Source organism: Hylobates moloch, unplaced genomic scaffold, assembly GCF_009828535.3.
Source record: "Hylobates moloch isolate HMO894 unplaced genomic scaffold, HMol_V3 SCAFFOLD_12, whole genome shotgun sequence".
In the NCBI taxonomy this organism is placed as follows: Eukaryota; Metazoa; Chordata; class Mammalia; order Primates; family Hylobatidae; genus Hylobates; species Hylobates moloch.
In genome coordinates, this window is record NW_026652287.1 from 56,960,780 (window position 1) to 56,979,919 (window position 19,140).

General features: G+C 40.4%; 1 protein-coding gene and 1 non-coding gene across 8 annotated transcripts in view; both read right to left on the reverse strand.

The window, feature by feature from the left end:
- IARS1 (isoleucyl-tRNA synthetase 1) overlaps positions 1-17,814 on the reverse strand; it is an 87,866-nt gene extending 70,052 nt beyond the window's left edge. For 4 of the 7 annotated variants that reach the window (XR_009208973.1, XM_032762111.2, XM_032170299.2 and 1 more), the window contains exons 1-9: positions 17,552-17,801; positions 13,442-13,567; positions 11,950-12,106; positions 11,618-11,737; positions 9,762-9,844; positions 8,937-9,054; positions 3,609-3,756; positions 1,054-1,141; positions 721-781 (exon numbers count right to left, since the gene is read on the reverse strand). Coding sequence is in view for 6 of the 7 variants with exons in the window: in XM_032762111.2 (XP_032618002.1) it covers positions 721-781; positions 1,054-1,141; positions 3,609-3,756; positions 8,937-9,054; positions 9,762-9,844; positions 11,618-11,737; positions 11,950-12,106; positions 13,442-13,567; positions 17,552-17,556 (906 nt within the window). In the remaining variant the exon portion in view is untranslated. Of the gene's footprint in view, positions 1-720; positions 782-1,053; positions 1,142-3,608; positions 3,757-8,936; positions 9,055-9,761; positions 9,845-11,617; positions 11,738-11,949; positions 12,107-13,441; positions 13,568-17,551 lie in introns of all 7 variants that reach the window. The other 3 variants (XM_032170298.2, XM_032170305.3, XM_058425284.1) reach the window with 3 other exon arrangements.
- Positions 16,581-16,713, reverse strand: LOC116479824 (small nucleolar RNA SNORA84). The gene has a single exon (XR_004251125.1). It is a non-coding gene; the product is annotated as a small nucleolar RNA SNORA84 (small nucleolar RNA).
- Positions 17,815-19,140: the final 1,326 nt, after the last annotated feature.

Here is a 19,140-nt window from a genome sequence, read left to right on the forward strand (position 1 = left end):
GTGGGGAGCGCCTCTGCCCGACCGCCCCGTCTGGGATGTGGGGAGCGCCTCTGCCCGACCGCCCCGTCTGGGAGGTCTAACACGGAGGCCAGGGGCAATGTGGGGGCTGGGCGTGGTGGCTCACGCCTGTGGTCCCGGCACTCTGGGGGGCCGGGGCAGGTTGATCACTTCGGGCTGGGAGTTCGGTACCAACCTGGCCAACATGGCGAAACATATGAAAAATGCGACAGACCAACCAACCAACTCAGTGACAACGGAACGGGTCTACCCTGGAGTCATACTCTAAGTTTTTCTATTTTCCTCCCTTTCTGATCCTTTGTCCCACTTTCTTTTTCTTCCTCTTCCTTCTCCTTCTTCTTTGTCTAGTGGAGGATTGAGCTATTATCACTGATCCATATAAAGTCCCTCTCTCATTTATTTTAATTCGCACCCCCCATTTCTATTCCCCGACTTCCCATGTGCAACCTTCCTAATATGTTTGATATGCATCTTTTTGTTTGTATGTATTTTTAGAAAATGTTTGTTTTGTGTGCAAAATAAAATTAAAAAAAAAAAAAAAAAAGAAAGCAACACAAACAATTTAATTTTGTTGGCACTAAAGCAGACTTTCTGGATTCAGGTACACTCATAAAAGTAATGTCAATTCCACTTCTCACAACACTCCAGCTATCAAGTAATCAGATTGTGGAGCGTGCCCACAGTAGTGGTCCCTAAGCTTACCTTCACGAAATAGTCAAACAGGGGCCTGTACTTCTTGCCTTTGAGACAGGCACCAGGAAATCTAAAAAAGGAGAAAGGCAAACTCACCATTAGATTAAAATCAAATATGAGGCTGCAGCCACATCAAGCTACCACTCCCCTCTGATTTACTGGCTTCTTAGCCCTAGCCATTAATGCTGTAATGTGTGATTGCAAAGTACTTAGTATAGTATTAGTACTTAAAACTAAACCTGAATAATGCAAGCTTTTGAATAAAGTTTCTTTCTTTTTAAAACTAAAGACACACACACAGACACATGCCCACAAACACAGAGCAACTATTTGAATATTCACCTTTCAAGGATCTCATAATCACTCTCCAATTTATAGAGGGCTGACAATCTGGCTTCCATTAAAATGAGTAATCTTCCTCTGGCAACATCTATGAGAAAAAGGAAAAACATGGACTTGGGTTATATTCTGAACTTGGCTGATTCTAAAGACATGCATCAAGCATACTTTTTTCCTGAGGAGCTCCTCTACCATGTGCCTCTAGTGTACCCAGTACTCACAGACAAATACTGCAAAGAACACTATATGGTATACTGCTTCCCAAACATGAAAATGACAAAAACATCAAATGCACTTAGGCAGTTGGTAGTTATTATTTATCGCTCAGATATACCCATTTTAAGTAAATCTTTATTTTTTCCTTCATAGGGTAAACGAGTCAATGTTTAAAAATAACATTGACAAAGTAGCTCACAAATTAAGTGCCACATATTATCACCCCCCTCTCAGACATTCTCATTTGGGTGTCTATTGATCCGGATATTTTTCTATGTATATACTAACAAACATATAGGTAAATGTGTAAGTTCTTTTTATTTTTCTAATTGAGGTAATATTCTATCTGGTTTTGTAGCTTTTCACTTAATATACTGTCAACATCCTTCCAAGTATTAGCACATACAGACTTTTCTCATCCCTTTAAAGAGCTCTATGGGACTCCATTTTATAGAGGTACGAGTTATTTCTAACAAGTTGATAGACACTTAAATTGCTTTCAAATTTTCACTACTATGAACACTGGGATGATGAATGTCCTTGATGTATCTGTGCACCCTTATTGTAAGTGTTTCTGGAGGATACCTGGGGCATCCTAGGAAAAGAAAAGCTGGAGCAAATGTATGAACAGTTAAAACTTTGATACTGAAAATCTAGGCCAATTTAAACTCTCATCCTAAGTTATGATATTACACATCTGAGATTTACTAGAGCCTATGTCATATATTTAGTTCACTATAAGAAAAATGAGTATCTATGGGTCATTGTAAAAGCCTTTGCAATTTATTGAAAAACTGCTATGAATAAGGCTGCCACTCCCTAGCTCTGACCTCATAGGAACTTCATTGTAAGTGGAGCCCACATTTTCTGATAAAGCTCAGATACAAAGTCTGCCAAGCACAAGAGTTATACACAGGTAGATGGGTGATGTGTTTCGAGATCTCAGTCGGGTGGCTGATGAGATTGTCAAGCTCACCATAGAATGCCCAGTGACCCAACAGTGACACAGGGAAATTGTGCAGATGGGACTGTCCTTGCTCCAGAGAAACAACTGCAGACAGGCCTCTTTGTGGCCAACAGGTCTTTCCAGTAGTTCAACTCTTAGTCCTATTTGCTCCCAGGAAAGAACAAATAAAAAACTCCCTCTGTACCTTTTTTCTGATACCCCAATCTTTCCCCATTCCTTTCTCAATATTTTTCCCTTGCCAGCACAAGCTATTGTTCAATCAACTTGACTGTTTTAATACAACTATTTTAAAAAATCATGGTAACCATTCTTACACAGCATTAAATACATCTACAATGTTGTGTAATCATTACAATTATCAATACCCCAACCTTTTCATTTTCCTATACTGAAACTCTGTACTCATTAAACAATAACTCCCCCTTCCCTCCCAGCCTCTGTCAACCACCATTCTACTAGTCTTTGCTCTCTGAATTTCATTTCTCGATACCTCATATAAATAGAATCATGTAGTATCTTGTCTTTTGGTGACTGGCTCATTTTAATTAGCATAATGTCCTCCAGGTTCATTCAAGGCATAGCCTGTATCAGAATTTCCTTCCTTTTTTAGGCTGAATAATATTCCATTGTATGTAAATACTCTATTTGGTTGATTCATTTATCCAATGATAGACACTTGGGTTGCTTCTATCTTTTGACTATTGTGAATAATGCTACTATGAACATGGGTGTACAAGTAACTGTTCAAGACTGCTTTCAATTTTTTGGAGAAAACACTCAGAAGTGAAATTGCTGGGCCATAGTGTAATTCTGTTCAGCTTTTTGAAGAAATGTCACTGCCTTCCACAGGAGCTGCGCCATAGCTTTTTTCCTGGCAATGAGTTTTTCTCTTTTTCTTTTACTGCCACAATACTACCAAACCTGAAGGTATATTTGTTCACAAGGTACCAATCTTCTTTTTAAATCTTGGAAAGGCCCTCATTGAGACTGGTAACTCTCTACCAGGGGACATTTGAAAGGCAAAAAGTTCTCAAGTTCTGGTGCCAATTACTAGTAATGACATGATGCCACATCGCTGAATCTTAGATTCATCATCTGTCACAGGGGCATGGTGTGGAAAAACGTACTGAAATTATAACTGGAAATTATAAGAAAATTTTATGTTCTACTTTTTATATCTCTGTGCTATTTTAATTGTTGTGTTACTTTTCAATTAGAAATGAAAACAAATGTTTAAAGTTATTTTTCTACTTAAGTCAGATTCTTTTCAAATAATTATATTCTTCATGCGAAAAAGAAAGGTAAGCTTTCCTATTTTCCAAAATAAAAAATTATCTTATCCATATTAATCATAAGTAACCAGCCTCCCATTTACCTTTAATTTTCACATATTGCATTTCTGGATTAACACAGACAGCAAGGTTACTAGGTAGAGTCCAGGGAGTGGTTGTCCAAGCAACTAAAGATATAGTTTCATCTTCTTCCAAAGGGAAAGTTACAAATACTGAAGGATCTTGAACATCCTGAAATAAATTGAGGTAAAGTATTGTTTTACAAATCCACAATGACAGACACCTAAGAAAAAGGAACTGATCCTAAAGAGGAATAAAACAAATCGTCAGGGTAAACCGAAGAAACCACTTACTAGACTTACAAAAAGAAAACATCAAGAAATTACAAGTAAAAAAAATTTTTAAATACTTTAAAAAATGTTTTAATCATCACCTTAGTAGTCACAAAAATAAGTCTTTTGACACCTGGTGACTTTTTTTTTTTTTTTTTAGATGGAGTCTCACTCTGTCACTAGGCTGGAGTACTGTGGTACAATCTTGGCTCACTGCAGCCCCTGCCTCCTGGGTTCAAGTGATTCTTGTGCCTCAGCCTCCCAAGTAGCTGGGATTACAGGTGTACGCCACCACACGTGGCTAATTTTTGTATTTTTAGTAGAGATAGGGTTATTCCATGTTGGTCAGGCTGGTCTCAAACTCCTGACCTCAGGTGATCCTCCCACCTCAGCCTCCCAAAGTTCTGGGATTACAGGCATGAGTCACCGTGCCTGGCCTCTGGTAACCTTTTAAAGTAATGTCTAAGTAGGAACATATGATGGAGGTTTCAGTATTATGATTATCTATTTTGTAAGTCCATGAAGAGTTAGATCAAAAAGATAACTGTTCTGGAATATGGTTATCTTTTTGCCCAAAATACCAAAAAGATCCTACTAAAGCAACACATACTTGAAATTGTAATAGACCCGTAAAAATTCAGCTCATTAAATAAGAACAAGATTGTCTCCAACTTACGGCCATGTTTCAATACAAAAATATCTAGGATTTAAAAATAAATAGCTCTAAGGTAGGAAAAAAAAAATCAATCCCCAACAAAAACCAACTGCAATTTAAATAAAGTGACACGAGAGCTGTTAGTCACATGTAAAACACCAGACAAACCTGAAATAAGGGACACTACTATTGGCCTGTACCTCCTCAAATATGTCAGTATAATGAAGCATAAAGAGACTAAAGAGCTCTTTAAGATTAAAGAAGGCTGGAGACATACCACTGCATGAAGCACACAATGTAGGTCTTTTTTCTTTTTCTTTCCTTCTTTTTTTTTGTTAACTATAAAGGACACTGCTGGGACAAGCAGAACCCAATAAGATCTACACATGAGGTAATATAGCATCTATGTTAATTTTCTAACTCCAGTTATTTCAAACAATGTTACTGATCTTAGGAAATACATAGTTTTTAGAGGAAAAGGGCCATAATGCCTGCAACTTACTCTCAAAGGGTACAGTGCCCCACTCCCACAAAAAGACAGAAGGATAAAGCAAATGTGGTAAAAGGTTAACAATTAGGCAATCTAGTTGAAGGATATAAAGAACTCTCTACTTTTCTGTGAGTTTGAAACTACATGAAAATTAATTTTTTCTTTTCTTTTTTTTTGAGATGGAATCTCACTCTGTCACCCGGGCTGGAGTGCAGTGACGTGATCTCAGCTCACTGCAACCCCCACCTCCTGGGTTCAAGCATTCTCCTGCCTCAGTTTCCTGAATAGCTGGGACTACAGGTGTGCACCACCATGCCCAGCTAATTTTTGTAAAAAATTAAAATTTTTTAGGCAGGGCACAGTGGCTCATGCCTATCATCTTGGCACTTTGGGAGGCCAAGGCAGGAGGATCGCACAAGCTCTGGAGTTTGAGACCAGCTGGGGCAATATGGTGAGATCCCATCTCTACAAAGATAAAAAAATTATCTGGGCATGGTGATGCACGTCTGTGGTCCCAGCTGCTCAGGAGGGTGAGGCTGGAGGATCACTTGAACCCAGGAGGTCAAGGCTGCAGTGAGCTGTGTTTGCACCATTGCATTCCAGCCTAGGTGACAGACTGAAATCCCTTCTCTAAAAATAAATAAAAGTTTTAAGCCAATACATATATATGTATATACACATATATACATACACATATATATATATATACACACACATATATACATACACATATATATATATATTTTTTTTTGAGACAGAGTCTAACTCTGTCACCCAGGCTGGACTGCAGTAGCACACTTTCGGCTCACTGCAGCCTCAACTTCCTGGGCTCACGTCATTCTCTTACTTCAGCCTGCAGAGTAGTCGGAACTAAAGGTTCACGCCACCATGCCCAGCTAATTTTTGTAATTTTAGCAGACATGGGGTTTTGTCATATTGCCCAGGCTGTTCTCCAACTACTGGACTCAAGCAATCCACCCAACTCGGCCTCCAAAAGTGCGGGGATTTCAGGTGTGAGCCACTGTGCTTGGTCAGGTCAAAAAAAATTTAAAAACCCTTGGTTAACAATCAATACACAGACCGCCTAGAATAGAGGTCAGCAAACTATGGCCCCGGGCCAAATCTGGCTCATCACTTGTTTTCATGCAGTGGGTGAGTTAAGAATGGTGACAAAATTAAGAACACTTTGCCTGAAAAGCCTAAAATATTTAATTTGCAGAAGTTTCCCAACTCCAGTATTAGAACTAAACATTAAGTATACTCAGTGACTCACCTGGGCGTGGTGGCTCATGCCTGTAAAAATACCAGCACTTTGGGAGGCCGAGGCAGGTGGATCAACTGAGGTAAGGAGTTCAAGACCAGCCTGGCCAAGATGGCGAAACCCTGTCTCTACTAAAAATACAAAACTTTGCTGGGTGTGCTGGCAGGCACCTGTAATCCCAGCTACTCGGGAGGCTGAGGCAGGAGAACTGCTTGAACCTGGGAGGAGGTTGCAGTGAGCCGAGGTCACACCACTGTACTTCAGCCTGGGCATCAGAGTGAGACTCTGTCTCAAAAAAATAAAAATTAAAACAAAGTATACTCTGACTCGATAATTCCACTACTTGTTATATAACCAACTGAAACGTGTACAAGACCTAAAAGACAACAGTCACCATGTGTTTAAGTCTTGGTAGATCCTGATTAAAAGATAAAATAAAATAAAATAAAATGTAACCCCTTGGGAAATGATTAATTAGAAGTATGAACTGATGATGTTTAGGAATTAAATAATTCAAGAATATTAAACTAAAAAGTATTAAAGGTGGCTGGGTGCAGTGGCTAACATCTGTAATCCCAGCACTTTGGGAGGCCAAGGCAGGTGGACTGCTTGAGCCCAAGAGTTCAAGATCAGCCCAGGCAACATGGCGAAACCATCTCTACAGAAACACATAAATTAGCCAGGTATGGTGGCTGTAGTCCCAGCTACTCAGGGGGCTGAAGGGGGAGATCACTTGAGCCTGGGAGGTCAAGGCTGTGGTTAGCCGAGATAGTGCCACTGCACTCTAGCCTGGGTGACATAGTGAGACCCTATCTCAAAACAACAACAACAACAAAAAGGTAACTGCTGATGACTTTTTAAGGTGTGACAACGAATGCTAATATGGCAATGTTTAAAGAAGATAAACATTATTTATGAAATATCTATACTGGATTATTTCTTGATGAAATAATATGATACCTGGAATTTGTTTCAAAATTGGAAGTAAAGTGGGAAAGAATATGTGTATGAATGAGGCAAGATTAGCCAGTCATTGGTTGCTGGGGGCCTTAATGGGCCTACAGAAATTAATTATCCCATTCTGTTTACTTTTGCATGTCCCTGAAACTGTCCACATTCAAGTGTTTTAAAAAACAACCAAACAGGCTGGGCGCAGTGGCTCACACCTGTAATTCCAGCACTTTGGGAGGCCAAGGTAGGTGGATCACAAGGTCAGGAGTTCAAGACCAGCCTGGCTAAGATGGTGAAACCCTGTCGCTACTAAAAATGCGTGGTGGTGGGCACCTGTAATCCCAGCTACTCCAGAGGCTGAGGCAAAGAACTGCTTGAATCCGGTAGGTGGAGGCTGCAGTGAGCCAAGATCGCGCCACTGCACTCTAGGCTGGGCGACAGAGCAAGAATCCGTCTCAAACAAACAAACAAACAAAAACCAAATATAGCAATATATTAAGATTTGACAAACGTAAGCCTTGGAAACCTTGTGTTTACTGTATTATTCTCTACATTGTTAAGTGCTTAAAATATTTTACTAAAAAAATACAAACATGAGCACAATCAGAGGTGGTAAGGAGATAATAGAAATCATCATACCTGCCTTACAAGGATTTACAAAGATCAATCAAACAGGATATGTGAAAGCATTCTATAAATAAAAAGTGCTTTGAAAGGCAAATTTTACTAATGTAATCTTCAAACCTAGGCCATGAAACAAGAATTCCAAACAAGTCAACATCCTTTAAAAACAGAGGGTCAGAGAAACTCTCAAAACTGTAAACAACTCAGTATACACACATGAGAAGAGATAATTCACATTTCAGAAGATTCACTAATATATAATATCTGTCTAGATATGGTATAACAGTACACTCTGTAAACATCAAACATGTCTAAACACCTCAATCATAGCAACAACTGATTCTATTTCATCAGAGGAAAAATAGTATCATTTTGCATCTCAAATTAGTTTTTTTCCAAATACCGTTAACAAATAAATGGTATCATGAGGTCCCAGATAAGGCATAAAATTACCCAACCCTTAAGAAACGATGACTACAGGAAGTATGTCAAAGCTGGACTTGTGGCCGGGCGCGGTGGCTCAAGCCTGTAATCCCAGCACTTTGGGAGGCCGAGGCGGGTGGATCACGAGGTCAGGAGATCGAGACCATCCTGGCTAACACGGTGAAACCCCGTCTCTACTAAAAAAAATACAAAAACTTAGCCGGGCGTGTTGGCGGGCGCCTGTAGTCTCAGCTACTGGGGAGGCTGAGGCAGGAGAATGGCGTGAACCTGGGAGGCGGAGCTTGCAGTGAGCCGAGATCGCGCCACTGCACTCCAGCCTGGGGGACGGAGCAAGACTCCGTCTCAAAAAAAAAAAAAAAAAAAAGCTGGACTTGTTAATCCAACAGAGAGGCACAAAAATATGGTCAAAACAAGCAAAACCTATCACATTAAGACACATCATAAATCCAATGTGGAAAGAAAATCCCCATCTTAACAGAGCCTTAGTATACTAACTGGCAATATTTCCAGCAGTCAGTAAGAAGTGGTCAAAGTGACTGATGTGGTGGGCAACATTCCACACTGGGTCTACTTGGGAATACCTACTGTAATCATAACTATGCAACTTCCACCTACAGAACTCAATGCTGAATAATGTCTCTACATTTCACATACCTTATAATTCTGGTGTGACTCGAAGTTGGAAAGTGGAGTGTTACATGCAGTAGAGAAGGGCATGACTTTCACACCTCTATAAACAAGGCCTTTATCATAGAGCTGTTTGAAGACCCACCTGGTAAGAGATGGAGTTTTACAATTACAGAACCAAAATTCTACTTCTGAAAATACAAACATTTATGCCATTTTCTTTCTAGAGTTTCTGTCTGCCAAATAAGTGAAAAAACAATGTCTTTCATTGGGAGACTGGCTGGTAAATTATAACAGATCAACATAGTAAGACATCAGGCAGACATTAAAATGCTAATAACTACTGATACTAAATGATGTTTAAGACATAATGTTGATTAAGAGAAGCAACTGGCAGGCTGGGTGCAGTGGCTCACGTCTGTAATCCTAGCACTTTGAGAGACCGAGGTGGATGGATCACCTAGGTCAGAAGTTCGAGACCACCCTGGCCAACAAGGTGAAACCCCATCTCTACTAAAAATACAAAAATTAGCCAAGCATGGTGGCGGGCACCTGTAATCCCAGCTACTCGGGAGGCTGAAGCAGGAGAATCGCTTGAACCTGAGAGGCAGAGGTTGCAGTGAGCCAAGACTGCGCCACTGCCCTCCAGCCTGGGCAACTGAGCGAGACTCAGTCTCAAAAAAATAAAAATAAATGTCCTACATTCAAAAACAAACCTGTTCCCAAAGATTTTCAGAGAAATAACTATGGACTCAAAAATAAACTGATTCATGCTAGTGCATTTTTCCAATAATCAATACAACAGAATATTTATAGAATATTTATCATATTTATAATTTTAAATAAACCTACCAGACAGATTCCATGAATTGTGGATACAGAGTTTTATAGTCATTGTCAAAGTCAATCCATCGGCCAAGTCTGCTAACAGTAGACTTTAAAATATTAATATTAGAACAGTATTAGACAATGATATTTATAATTGTACATCAACGTGTGTTTATTTCTATTGTCACCACATATAAAATTCTGGGAAAATAGAATAATCAATGGTAGAAGTAAATCTATACTGCCAACAACATGCTATGTAAGGTTAAGAACCAGTTTTCAGGCCGGGCGCGGTGGCTCACGCTTGTAATCCCAGCACTTTGGGAGGCCGAGGCGGGCGGATCACGAGGTCAGGAGATCGAGACCACGGTGAAACCCCGTCTCTACTAAAAAAACTACAAAAAAATTAGCCGGGCGTGGTGGCGGGCGCCTGTAGTCCCAGCTACTCGGAGAGGCTGAGACAGGAGAATGGCGTGAACCCGGGAGGCGGAGCTTGCAGTGAGCCGAGATTGCGCCACTGCACTCCAGCCTGGGCGACAGAGCGAGACTCCGTCTCAGTTTTCTTGGCATTCATCCTACATGCACAGAATGTTATTTACAAGTATAAATATTCATTTATAAAAGTCTACCAAATCCACCACTTGGCAAATATCACAGGTATAATTATTACTGGCAAAAACCATCCACGGATGTTAAAATTAATAAGTGAATGTATGACAAGAAAAAGAATATTTGGAAAGAATCTCCCCACAAAATACTTATTAATTACAAAGGAAAAACTACAACTTTACAAAGCAGAAAGCTGACAGCACTTTAACCAAGTGAATAAAGTTATCACCATCAATGAGACATATAGCAACAGCACAGGCCACCTGATATGATGCACTGAGAAGGGCATAGCATCACTTCTGTGGCATTATCACCAAAAATGCATAATCTAAATTAAATCAGGAAACCTCAGACATTGAGAGACATTCTAGAAAATGGCTGCTCTGCAATCTTCAAAAGTGAGAAGGCCATGAAAGACAAAGGACTAAATAAATGTTCCATACTTAAGAAGACTAAAAAGACATGACAACTAAATGCAATATGTGATTGGTCAGAAATAAAAATTAATGGGGCAACTGCTTTTGAAAATTCTATTAATATTCTAATAATATTATTACTGAAGATGTTAGCAGCTGGGAAAGATGAATGAAGGATATGGGGGAATCCATCATACTACCTTTTCAATTGTTTAATAAGTCAAATTATTTCAAAATGAAAAGTTAAAAAAATTGAAAAAAGTATTTGAGAAAAAAAAGAAAAGGCCTAGGCCAGGCGCGGTGGCTCACGCTTGTAATCCCAGCACTTTGGGAGGCCGAGGCGGGCGGATCACGAGGTCAGGAGATCGAGACCACGGTGAAACCCCGTCTCTACTAAAAATACAAAAAATTAGCCGGGCGTGGTGGCAGGCGCCTGTAGTCCCAGCTACACGGAGAGGCTGAGGCAGGAGAATGGCGTGAACCCGGGAGGCGGAGCTTGCAGTGAGCCGAGATTGCGCCACTGCACTCCAGTCTGGGTGACAGAGCGAGACTCCGTCTCAAAAAAAAAAAAAAAAAAAGAAAAGGCCTATATATCCATGTTATACTTATCAGAATTTTTCCCTATTGGTGATCATGCAAGAAAGTTAGACCAATTAAGCACACAGAAGTCAGAAAAGAGATGGTTCAGTTTAAGTTAACAGTTAATAGTTTAAGTAATAGGGTTGAAGGTGGAAGCTAACACTTTTTCTACAAAAAATAAATTAATAAAAAAAAGCACAAGGGACCATAAACCATTTCAATGCCCATTTAACAACTACATTTGCTATTCATTCTACTGAAAAAAACCCAACATACCTTCCACTCAGCAGAATATCTCATCACAATTGCTCGGCACTGATTGTTATACTCTGTAATCCCCATTCTGGCCACATCCTCTGGTCCTCTGATTCCCAGTGTCTTATCAATTTCATATTCCTGAAAATTTGTGATAAGATTGTTACCACTCTGCCCTATGAAAACAACTGCAACTATGCAACTCTAGAAAACAAAACAAATCAAACTACAAATATTATAGAAATGAAGTAGGTCTGACAGTCAACATTCATCATACTTGAACATATCATATGACGAAATCTAATGCTTATAAAAAAAATCAGAAAATTGTAAAGCTGGATACTCAAACATACCACAGGTAAGCCATGGCAATCCCATCCAAATCTTCTGTCAACATGAAACCCACTCTGGTGAGCATATCTTGTAACTATATCTTTAATTGTACCCGCAAGTATATGTCCATAGTGAGGCAGTCCAGTTGCAAAAGGAGGACCATCATAGAAGGTAAATCTAAGAGGTAATAAAAATATATCAAGCCATTTAAAAACAGCCAAAATTTAAATCATTTTTCTATAGATAGCTCTTGTCATAGTGGAGTCTTTAGGAAGGAGAAAAGCAGGAAGATCAGGAAACTGACAGACATAATTGATTTGATATTTACTGGTGGTCCTGCCTTCAGAAAGGCTACAGTTGTGGTAGAGCTGCAGAGACCTCCATTTGATCATCCATTTTTCATTTATTAGTTCCATGACATAAGGCAAGTTATTTATCCTGATCTTGTTATCTCATCAGTAAAATTGGGCAATAAACCCCTATCTCATAGTTTTTGACCAGAGGAGACATATAATGAAAACACTGGGCCTGGCGCGGTGGCTCACGCCTGTAATCCCAGCACTTTGGGAGGCCGAGGCGGGCGGATCACGAGGTCAGGAGATCGAGATCTATCCTGGCTAACACGGTGAAACCCCGTCTCTACTAAAAAATATTTAAAAAAAGATTAGCCGGGTGAGGTGGCGGGCACCTGTAGTCCCAGCTACTCGGGAGGCTGAGGCAGGAGAATGGCGTGAACCCCAGGGGGCGGAGCCTGCAGTGAGCCGAAATCTCACCACTGCACTCCAGCCTGGGCGACAGTGAGACTCTGGCTCAAAAAAAAAAAAAAAGAAAACACTGAGTAAAGGACTGGTCTTTTAGGTGAATAAGGACTAAAGGCAGGTAGTACTATAGTAGCCTTCTATGGGATACTTAGGTATAAGTGCCTAAACGAGGGTGGTGATGAAGGTAAAGGTGGAAAGAGGGTGACACAGAGGATGACATATAAATTTTACTCAGATGACCTTTTAAAGAAACAAAATTTACCCTAATAATTGAGAACTCATTCATTCAATGTATAACTACTACTGAGTACCCACTATATAGAGAGCTGGGGCATTCTGTGAATAGAAAGATTAATAAAGAGTATCTGCTTTAGGCTGTGCGTGATGGCTCACACTTGTAATCCCAGCACTTTGAGAGGCCAAGGCGGGTGGATCACTTGAGGTCAGGAGTCTGAGACCAGCCTGGGCAACATGGTGAAAGCCCGTCTCTACTAAAACACAAAAATTAGCCGGTGTGATGGCGGGCACCTGTAATCCCAGCTACTCGGGAGGCTGAGGCAGGAGAATCACTTGCATCTGGGAGGCAGAGGTAGCAGTGAGCAGAGATTGCACCACTGCCCTCCAGCCTGGGTGACAGAGCGAGACTCCATCTCAAAAAAAAAAAAAAAAAAAGAGTATCTGCTTTAATGGAATTCAGTCTAAGAAATGACTATTCTTAAGGATTTTCCTTTAACCTAAAAAATTCACATACTTTGGTTTATGTTTTGATTGCTTTAAGCATTCCTGAAAACAATTAAATTCAGTCCAAAACTCCAAGATTTTCTCTTCTTCAGCAGGAAAATTTATGTTTTCTGGAACTTGTTGAACCATTTTGTTGCTGCAAAAGAAATCAAATTTATTACTGTCAAAAGAGAAATCTAGGAATAACAGAGTACCATATTATTAGTGTATATGACACTATCCATACTTTTAAAAAATTAGCTTTATTGATGTACAATTTACATAGTGTAATGTAAAAAGTGTACAATTCAGTGGCTTTTTAGTATATTTACAAGGTAGTACAACTAGTAATACCTAATTTCAAAATGTTTTCAACCTCCCCTTCCCACCAAAACACCCTAAAACCATTAGCAGTCACTCCCCATTCTTTCTTCTCCATAGCCAGTGGCAACGATTTATCTTCTTTCTGTCCCTGCAGATTAACCTATTCTGGACATTTCATATAAATGGGAAAATGTATATGAATCATCTATATGTAGCCTATTGCATCTGGTTTCCTTTCTCTAGCATGTTTTCAAGGCTCATCCATGATGTAATATGTATTCATACTTCATTACTTTTGATAGCTGAATAGTATTCCATTTCATGAATATGCCACATTTTGTTTATCCATTCATCATTTCTTGGATACCTGCATTGTTTCAACTTTTTGGTTATTGTGAATAACGCTGCTATGAACATTCACGTACAAAATTTTGTGTGGATCTATGTTTTCATTTCTCTTGGGTTTGTAGCTAGAAGTAGAATTTCTGGGTCACATGATAATTCTGTATTTAACTTTTTGAGAAAATGCCAAAATTTTTCCAAGGTGACTGTACTATTTTACATTTCCTCAGCAGTGAATGAGGATTCTAATTTCTTCAGATCCTACCCAACACATCTTCTTGTCCATCTTTGAATTACAGTCATTCTAGGAGACGTTAAGTAGTATCTTGTGGTTTTGATTTGCATTTCCCTAAGGACTAATGATGCTGAGCATCTTTCTATGTGCTTATTGGCCATTTGCCACTTTGGATAGATATTTATTTATCCTTTGCCTATTTTCTAATTGGGCTCTTTTTGTGGTTGGATTTTAAGGGTTATGTTTACATTCTGGATACAAATCCTTTATCAGATACATGATTTGTAAAAAATTTCTCCTGTTCTGTGGGCCGTCTTTTTATTTTCTTGATGGCATTTTCTGAAGCACAAAGATTTTTCATTTTAACGATGCCCAATTTGTCTATTTTTGGTTTTGCTACTTGAGTTTTTGGTGTCATCAATAAACCATTACCTAAACAAGGTTACAGATTTTTTGCTTACATTTAGGCCACAAGTAATTTTGAGTTATTTTTGTATATGGTGTGAGGGAGGGGTACATGGCTATTATTTAATATTCAGTAATGGTAGACAATGTTTCCAAAAGTAAGCAAGAAAATCTTGGAAATTCTATCTAGTGGTGCAAAAAAACTCATTAATAATCTGAAGAAAAATATCTCAAAGTAGCTAAGAATTTTCTTACCTACACTCACATGACACAAATCAGTTCTCTTGAAGTAACTTCATCTTCTCTTTGAGGAAAACTGGTAAAACTTTAAAAATCTTAAAGCTAAAAAGATGAGAATCTCACATTCGAATATAGATTCCAATTTTCCATTTTACCCTTTTTATTGCTTATTCATGATTTTTATGAAGGATGAGCCCTATACCTTTCTGGTTTAGTCCCTAGTGAGAGAAGTCTTAAAGTGTCTTTTTAAATGTTTTGCTACTAACCTCATGCAGAGACACTTGATCAATCTGTGACTTAAGTATCTAGTGAGCCACCTTTGAGACCTTTCCTTCTCAAAGTCTATTTATATTTACTTAACAATTCTAACAAGGTGGGTGATGAGCTTTCCAAGTCAGTATCAGATTAGAAGGGGATAGAACTGCTAATAAGAGAACAGAGAAGACAAAAAATCTTAAGTACTCAAGAACCGCAACAGTCCAGGGTAATCAACTCTACAGGAAAAGACACCTACATACCTCAAACAGTTTTGAAGCATCAAAAGCATCATGGTTTAAGCAAGTTACTGATTCAAGTCATCACAAAAAAAAGTCTGTGACAAGTAGTATCTTTCATTTTCTTTTACTCTCATTAATTTTTCTGATGTGTGAGTGCCTCTGAGTTTCATTTAAGAAAAAACAGGGCAAGAACAGTTGGGCTGTTTAACTAACTGAAATAGCTATTTCTGATCACAGTATGCCATTAAAAGGTATTAAACAGAAATTTTAAGACATTTTAGATCTTCAACTCTTATTATAACCTCTAGCCTTTCAAGGACCAAAATAAGTATTTGTGCATTTACTGATTTACTTAGGTTCATTGGGTACCTTATCAGAGGCCAACTGAAACTTACGGGATTGTTATCTGAAGACTGTTAACAGACCTTTAGATACCAACACATTCTAATCTCTTCAAGGCTGGTCCTACTATGGCCCACATCTACAGGAGCTTATTAGAGATGCAGACCTACCAGCCTCACCTCGCACCTAGGAGTCAGAACCTGCATTTTAACAAGATCCCTAGGGGATAAGCATTCACATCAAAGTCTGAACATCACCACTCTTGCACTGTTCTAACAATTATTCAGGAATATCTATCTGAATTTTTGTTTTTGAGAAAATAAGATTTAAGCTTTCTGAGAAGAGGACCATTACTTTTTTTTTTTTCGAGGCAGTGTCTCACTCTGTCATCTAGGCTGGAGTGCAGTGGCACAATCACGGCTCACTGCAGCCTTGACCTCCCTGGGTTCAGGTGTTCCTCCCAGCTTAGCCCCCCAAGTAGCTAGGACTACAGGTGTGCACCACCACACTCAGCTTTTTTTTTTGGTGGGGAGGGGGTGGTTTGTAGAGACAGGGTTTTGCCGTGTTGCCCTGGCTGGTCTTCAACTCCTAGGCTAAAGCGATCCTCTTGCCCTGGCCTCCCAAAGGGCTGGGATTACAGGCGTGAGCCACTATGCCTGGCCAGCTCATTCAGCTTTTACTGTGTTTTTTAGGGAGTCTCTACTTTCCCCAAAGATTAAGAATCACTGCACTATTACGTCAAGCATAAAGACTCAGTGTTAACAGCATTGACTATTCAGGAAGAATCATGTACCAGTGACCGGGCTATGGCGGCTGCTGAGGAGAAGCAGCCTCCATGCATAAATCACAGGATTGCTATGGCCCATCGAATCCACTGGAGAGCTGTACATGCACAACAGCATCCATCAACCACAGGGCAGGGGACAGAGCAGGTTAACCTTGCACAACAACCTTGTTGTGCAGAGGGATGCCATCCCCTTTGCTTCCCTCTTATTATAATCCAGGCCCTTGACTCTTCCCTGCTCCACAACTCCTTCAGGTCACCTTAACCTCAACTTCCTGTTCAGCAATTTCGAGACCACCCTCCTTGGTATTAACTACATATTATTCACATTACTTCATATTATTTTGCCTCAATATATTTTGGAAACACACACTAAAACCATGTTTTGTTTAAAATTTCATAATTATTTCCATAATTGCTTCCCTTTTTAACTACCGTATTAGTGGTTCCAATATTCTTCATTACTTAGGCATGACATTTTTGAGTCATCCCTGACACTACTCAGAAGATATACACATCCAATCAATCAAGTCATGTGGATCCTACCTATAAGTCTATTTCTGTTCCCCCTTTTCATTCTCCTCTACATCCATTTCTGTTTCTCCTTTTATTCTCAGGTCTTCATAATCCATTAAGTCAAATGTAACCTGAAAGTGGGACTATCTCAAACGTTTCCTCAATTTAGTTATATACTATTAACACAGACTCCATAGGTATACTCATGCAAATGTACAAAATGTGTATACAATGACATTCACCGAATAATTGTTTCTCCAGGTAAATAACTGAAAACAATTTAAATATTCACGGTGACTGAAGTAAATTACGGTAAATCAATAAGTATCATGTAGCCATTAAAGGTAATAAATTAAGACATATAAAAATACGTATTGCCTATACATAAAGTCACAGCTATACCAATTTATACTATGTATATCATTCTCAAAAGATTTTACTCATTTCAAACACTACCTCATTCAAAAAGGCGACCATAAATTCCTAAGACTGGAAACGAACGAACGGCAAGCCCTGAGGAAACACGTTCTTCTAAAAATTAAATCTCGTTCTACTGTTTCGGGGTTGTAACGCGTGCGTGACCCTCGTCTTTGAGGGCCGGATCCTGCAGGGAAGAAAGGGCGTACCTGAGGAGCCCCGCGTGCCTGGACAGCCCCGCGGGCCAGCAAGCCTAAAAGCAAGCTGCAATCCGGCGCACGGAGGTGATGCAACGCGCTGAAAATGCGGGGTCCAGGGAAGGAGGCAGGCTCCGCACCGGCCAATCAGTGCGCGCTGCTTGATACCTGCCAACAAGCCAGGCGCCGATTGGGTCACGCCGGATATGCTTGCGCCCACTGGCCCGGATGGTGCGACAGTGGTGCTTGCTGGTTTTGCGCCTCCATGTGGAAAACGAACCAACGCTGAGCGCGGCGCTGTGCGTGCTGCTGGTATTCGTTCCAGTAGTGTAGACCGAGGTCTCACTCGAATTGTGGGCACCTCGGGTAGGTGACAGCCCACTGGGAAGGGGCGCCGAGGTCGGGGCTCATGTTCTTCATCTTGTTTGCTTTTGTCAGTATTTATCTGACTGGACACTTCGTACCTAAAATTCCTATCGACAAACAGCAACTTCCGGAGAGGTGGCTTTAATAATTATACTTTTGGGCCCTGAGCCGCCGACCCCAAAGCTGCTTCTCCTCTCATAAATGGCTACGTGAAACGATAATAACAAAAGGGAAGGAAGGGCCTGACAACCAGGTTTAAAAGTTTGATTGTATTTTGCTTAAAATGTTTCCGGTAATGAAAACATTGCATAAACGATTTTTTTTCTTTTTTTGAGAAGCGGTCTCATTCTGTCGCCCAGGCTGGAGTGCAGTGGCACGGTCATGGCTTACTGCAGCTTCAACCTCCCCGGATCAGATGATCCTCGCACCTCATCCCTGGCCAAGTAGCAGGGACTACAGGCTAGCGGCACCACGCCCGGCTAATTTTTGTATTTTCTGTAGCAACAGGGTCTTGCTATGTTGCCTAGGCTGCTCTCAAACTCGTGGGCTCAAGCGATCTGCCTGCCTTAGCCTCCCTAAGTGTTGGGATTACAGGCATGAGTCACTGCACCCGGCCTGCATACTTATTATCATTGCTGTAAGTCGGCTTGGTACCTTACTGATCTTCTGGTTAAAATCTGGAGCCTTGCAAAGGGCAGTAGGCCTCGGGCTTTGGCCCCAGAGCCTCTAAAGGAAATTCTGGATCTTGCCAAATTGGGAGTAGTTCCGTAGCTGCCTGTTGTATCCGTTAGAGGGCTATAAAAAATTTATTTGGCCTAGAATAGGTAGAATGCAGTTTCTTTTTTTTTGAGACGGAGTCTCGCTCTCTCACCCAGGCTGGAGTGCAGTGGCACAATCTTGGCTCGCTGCAAGCTCCGCCTCCCAGGTTCACGCCATTCTCCTGCCTCAGCCTCTCCGAGTAGCTGGGACTACAGGCGCCCGCCACCACGCCCCGCCAATTTTTTTGTATTTTTAGTAGAGACGGGGTTTCACCGTGGTCTCAATCTCCTGACCTCGTGATCCGCC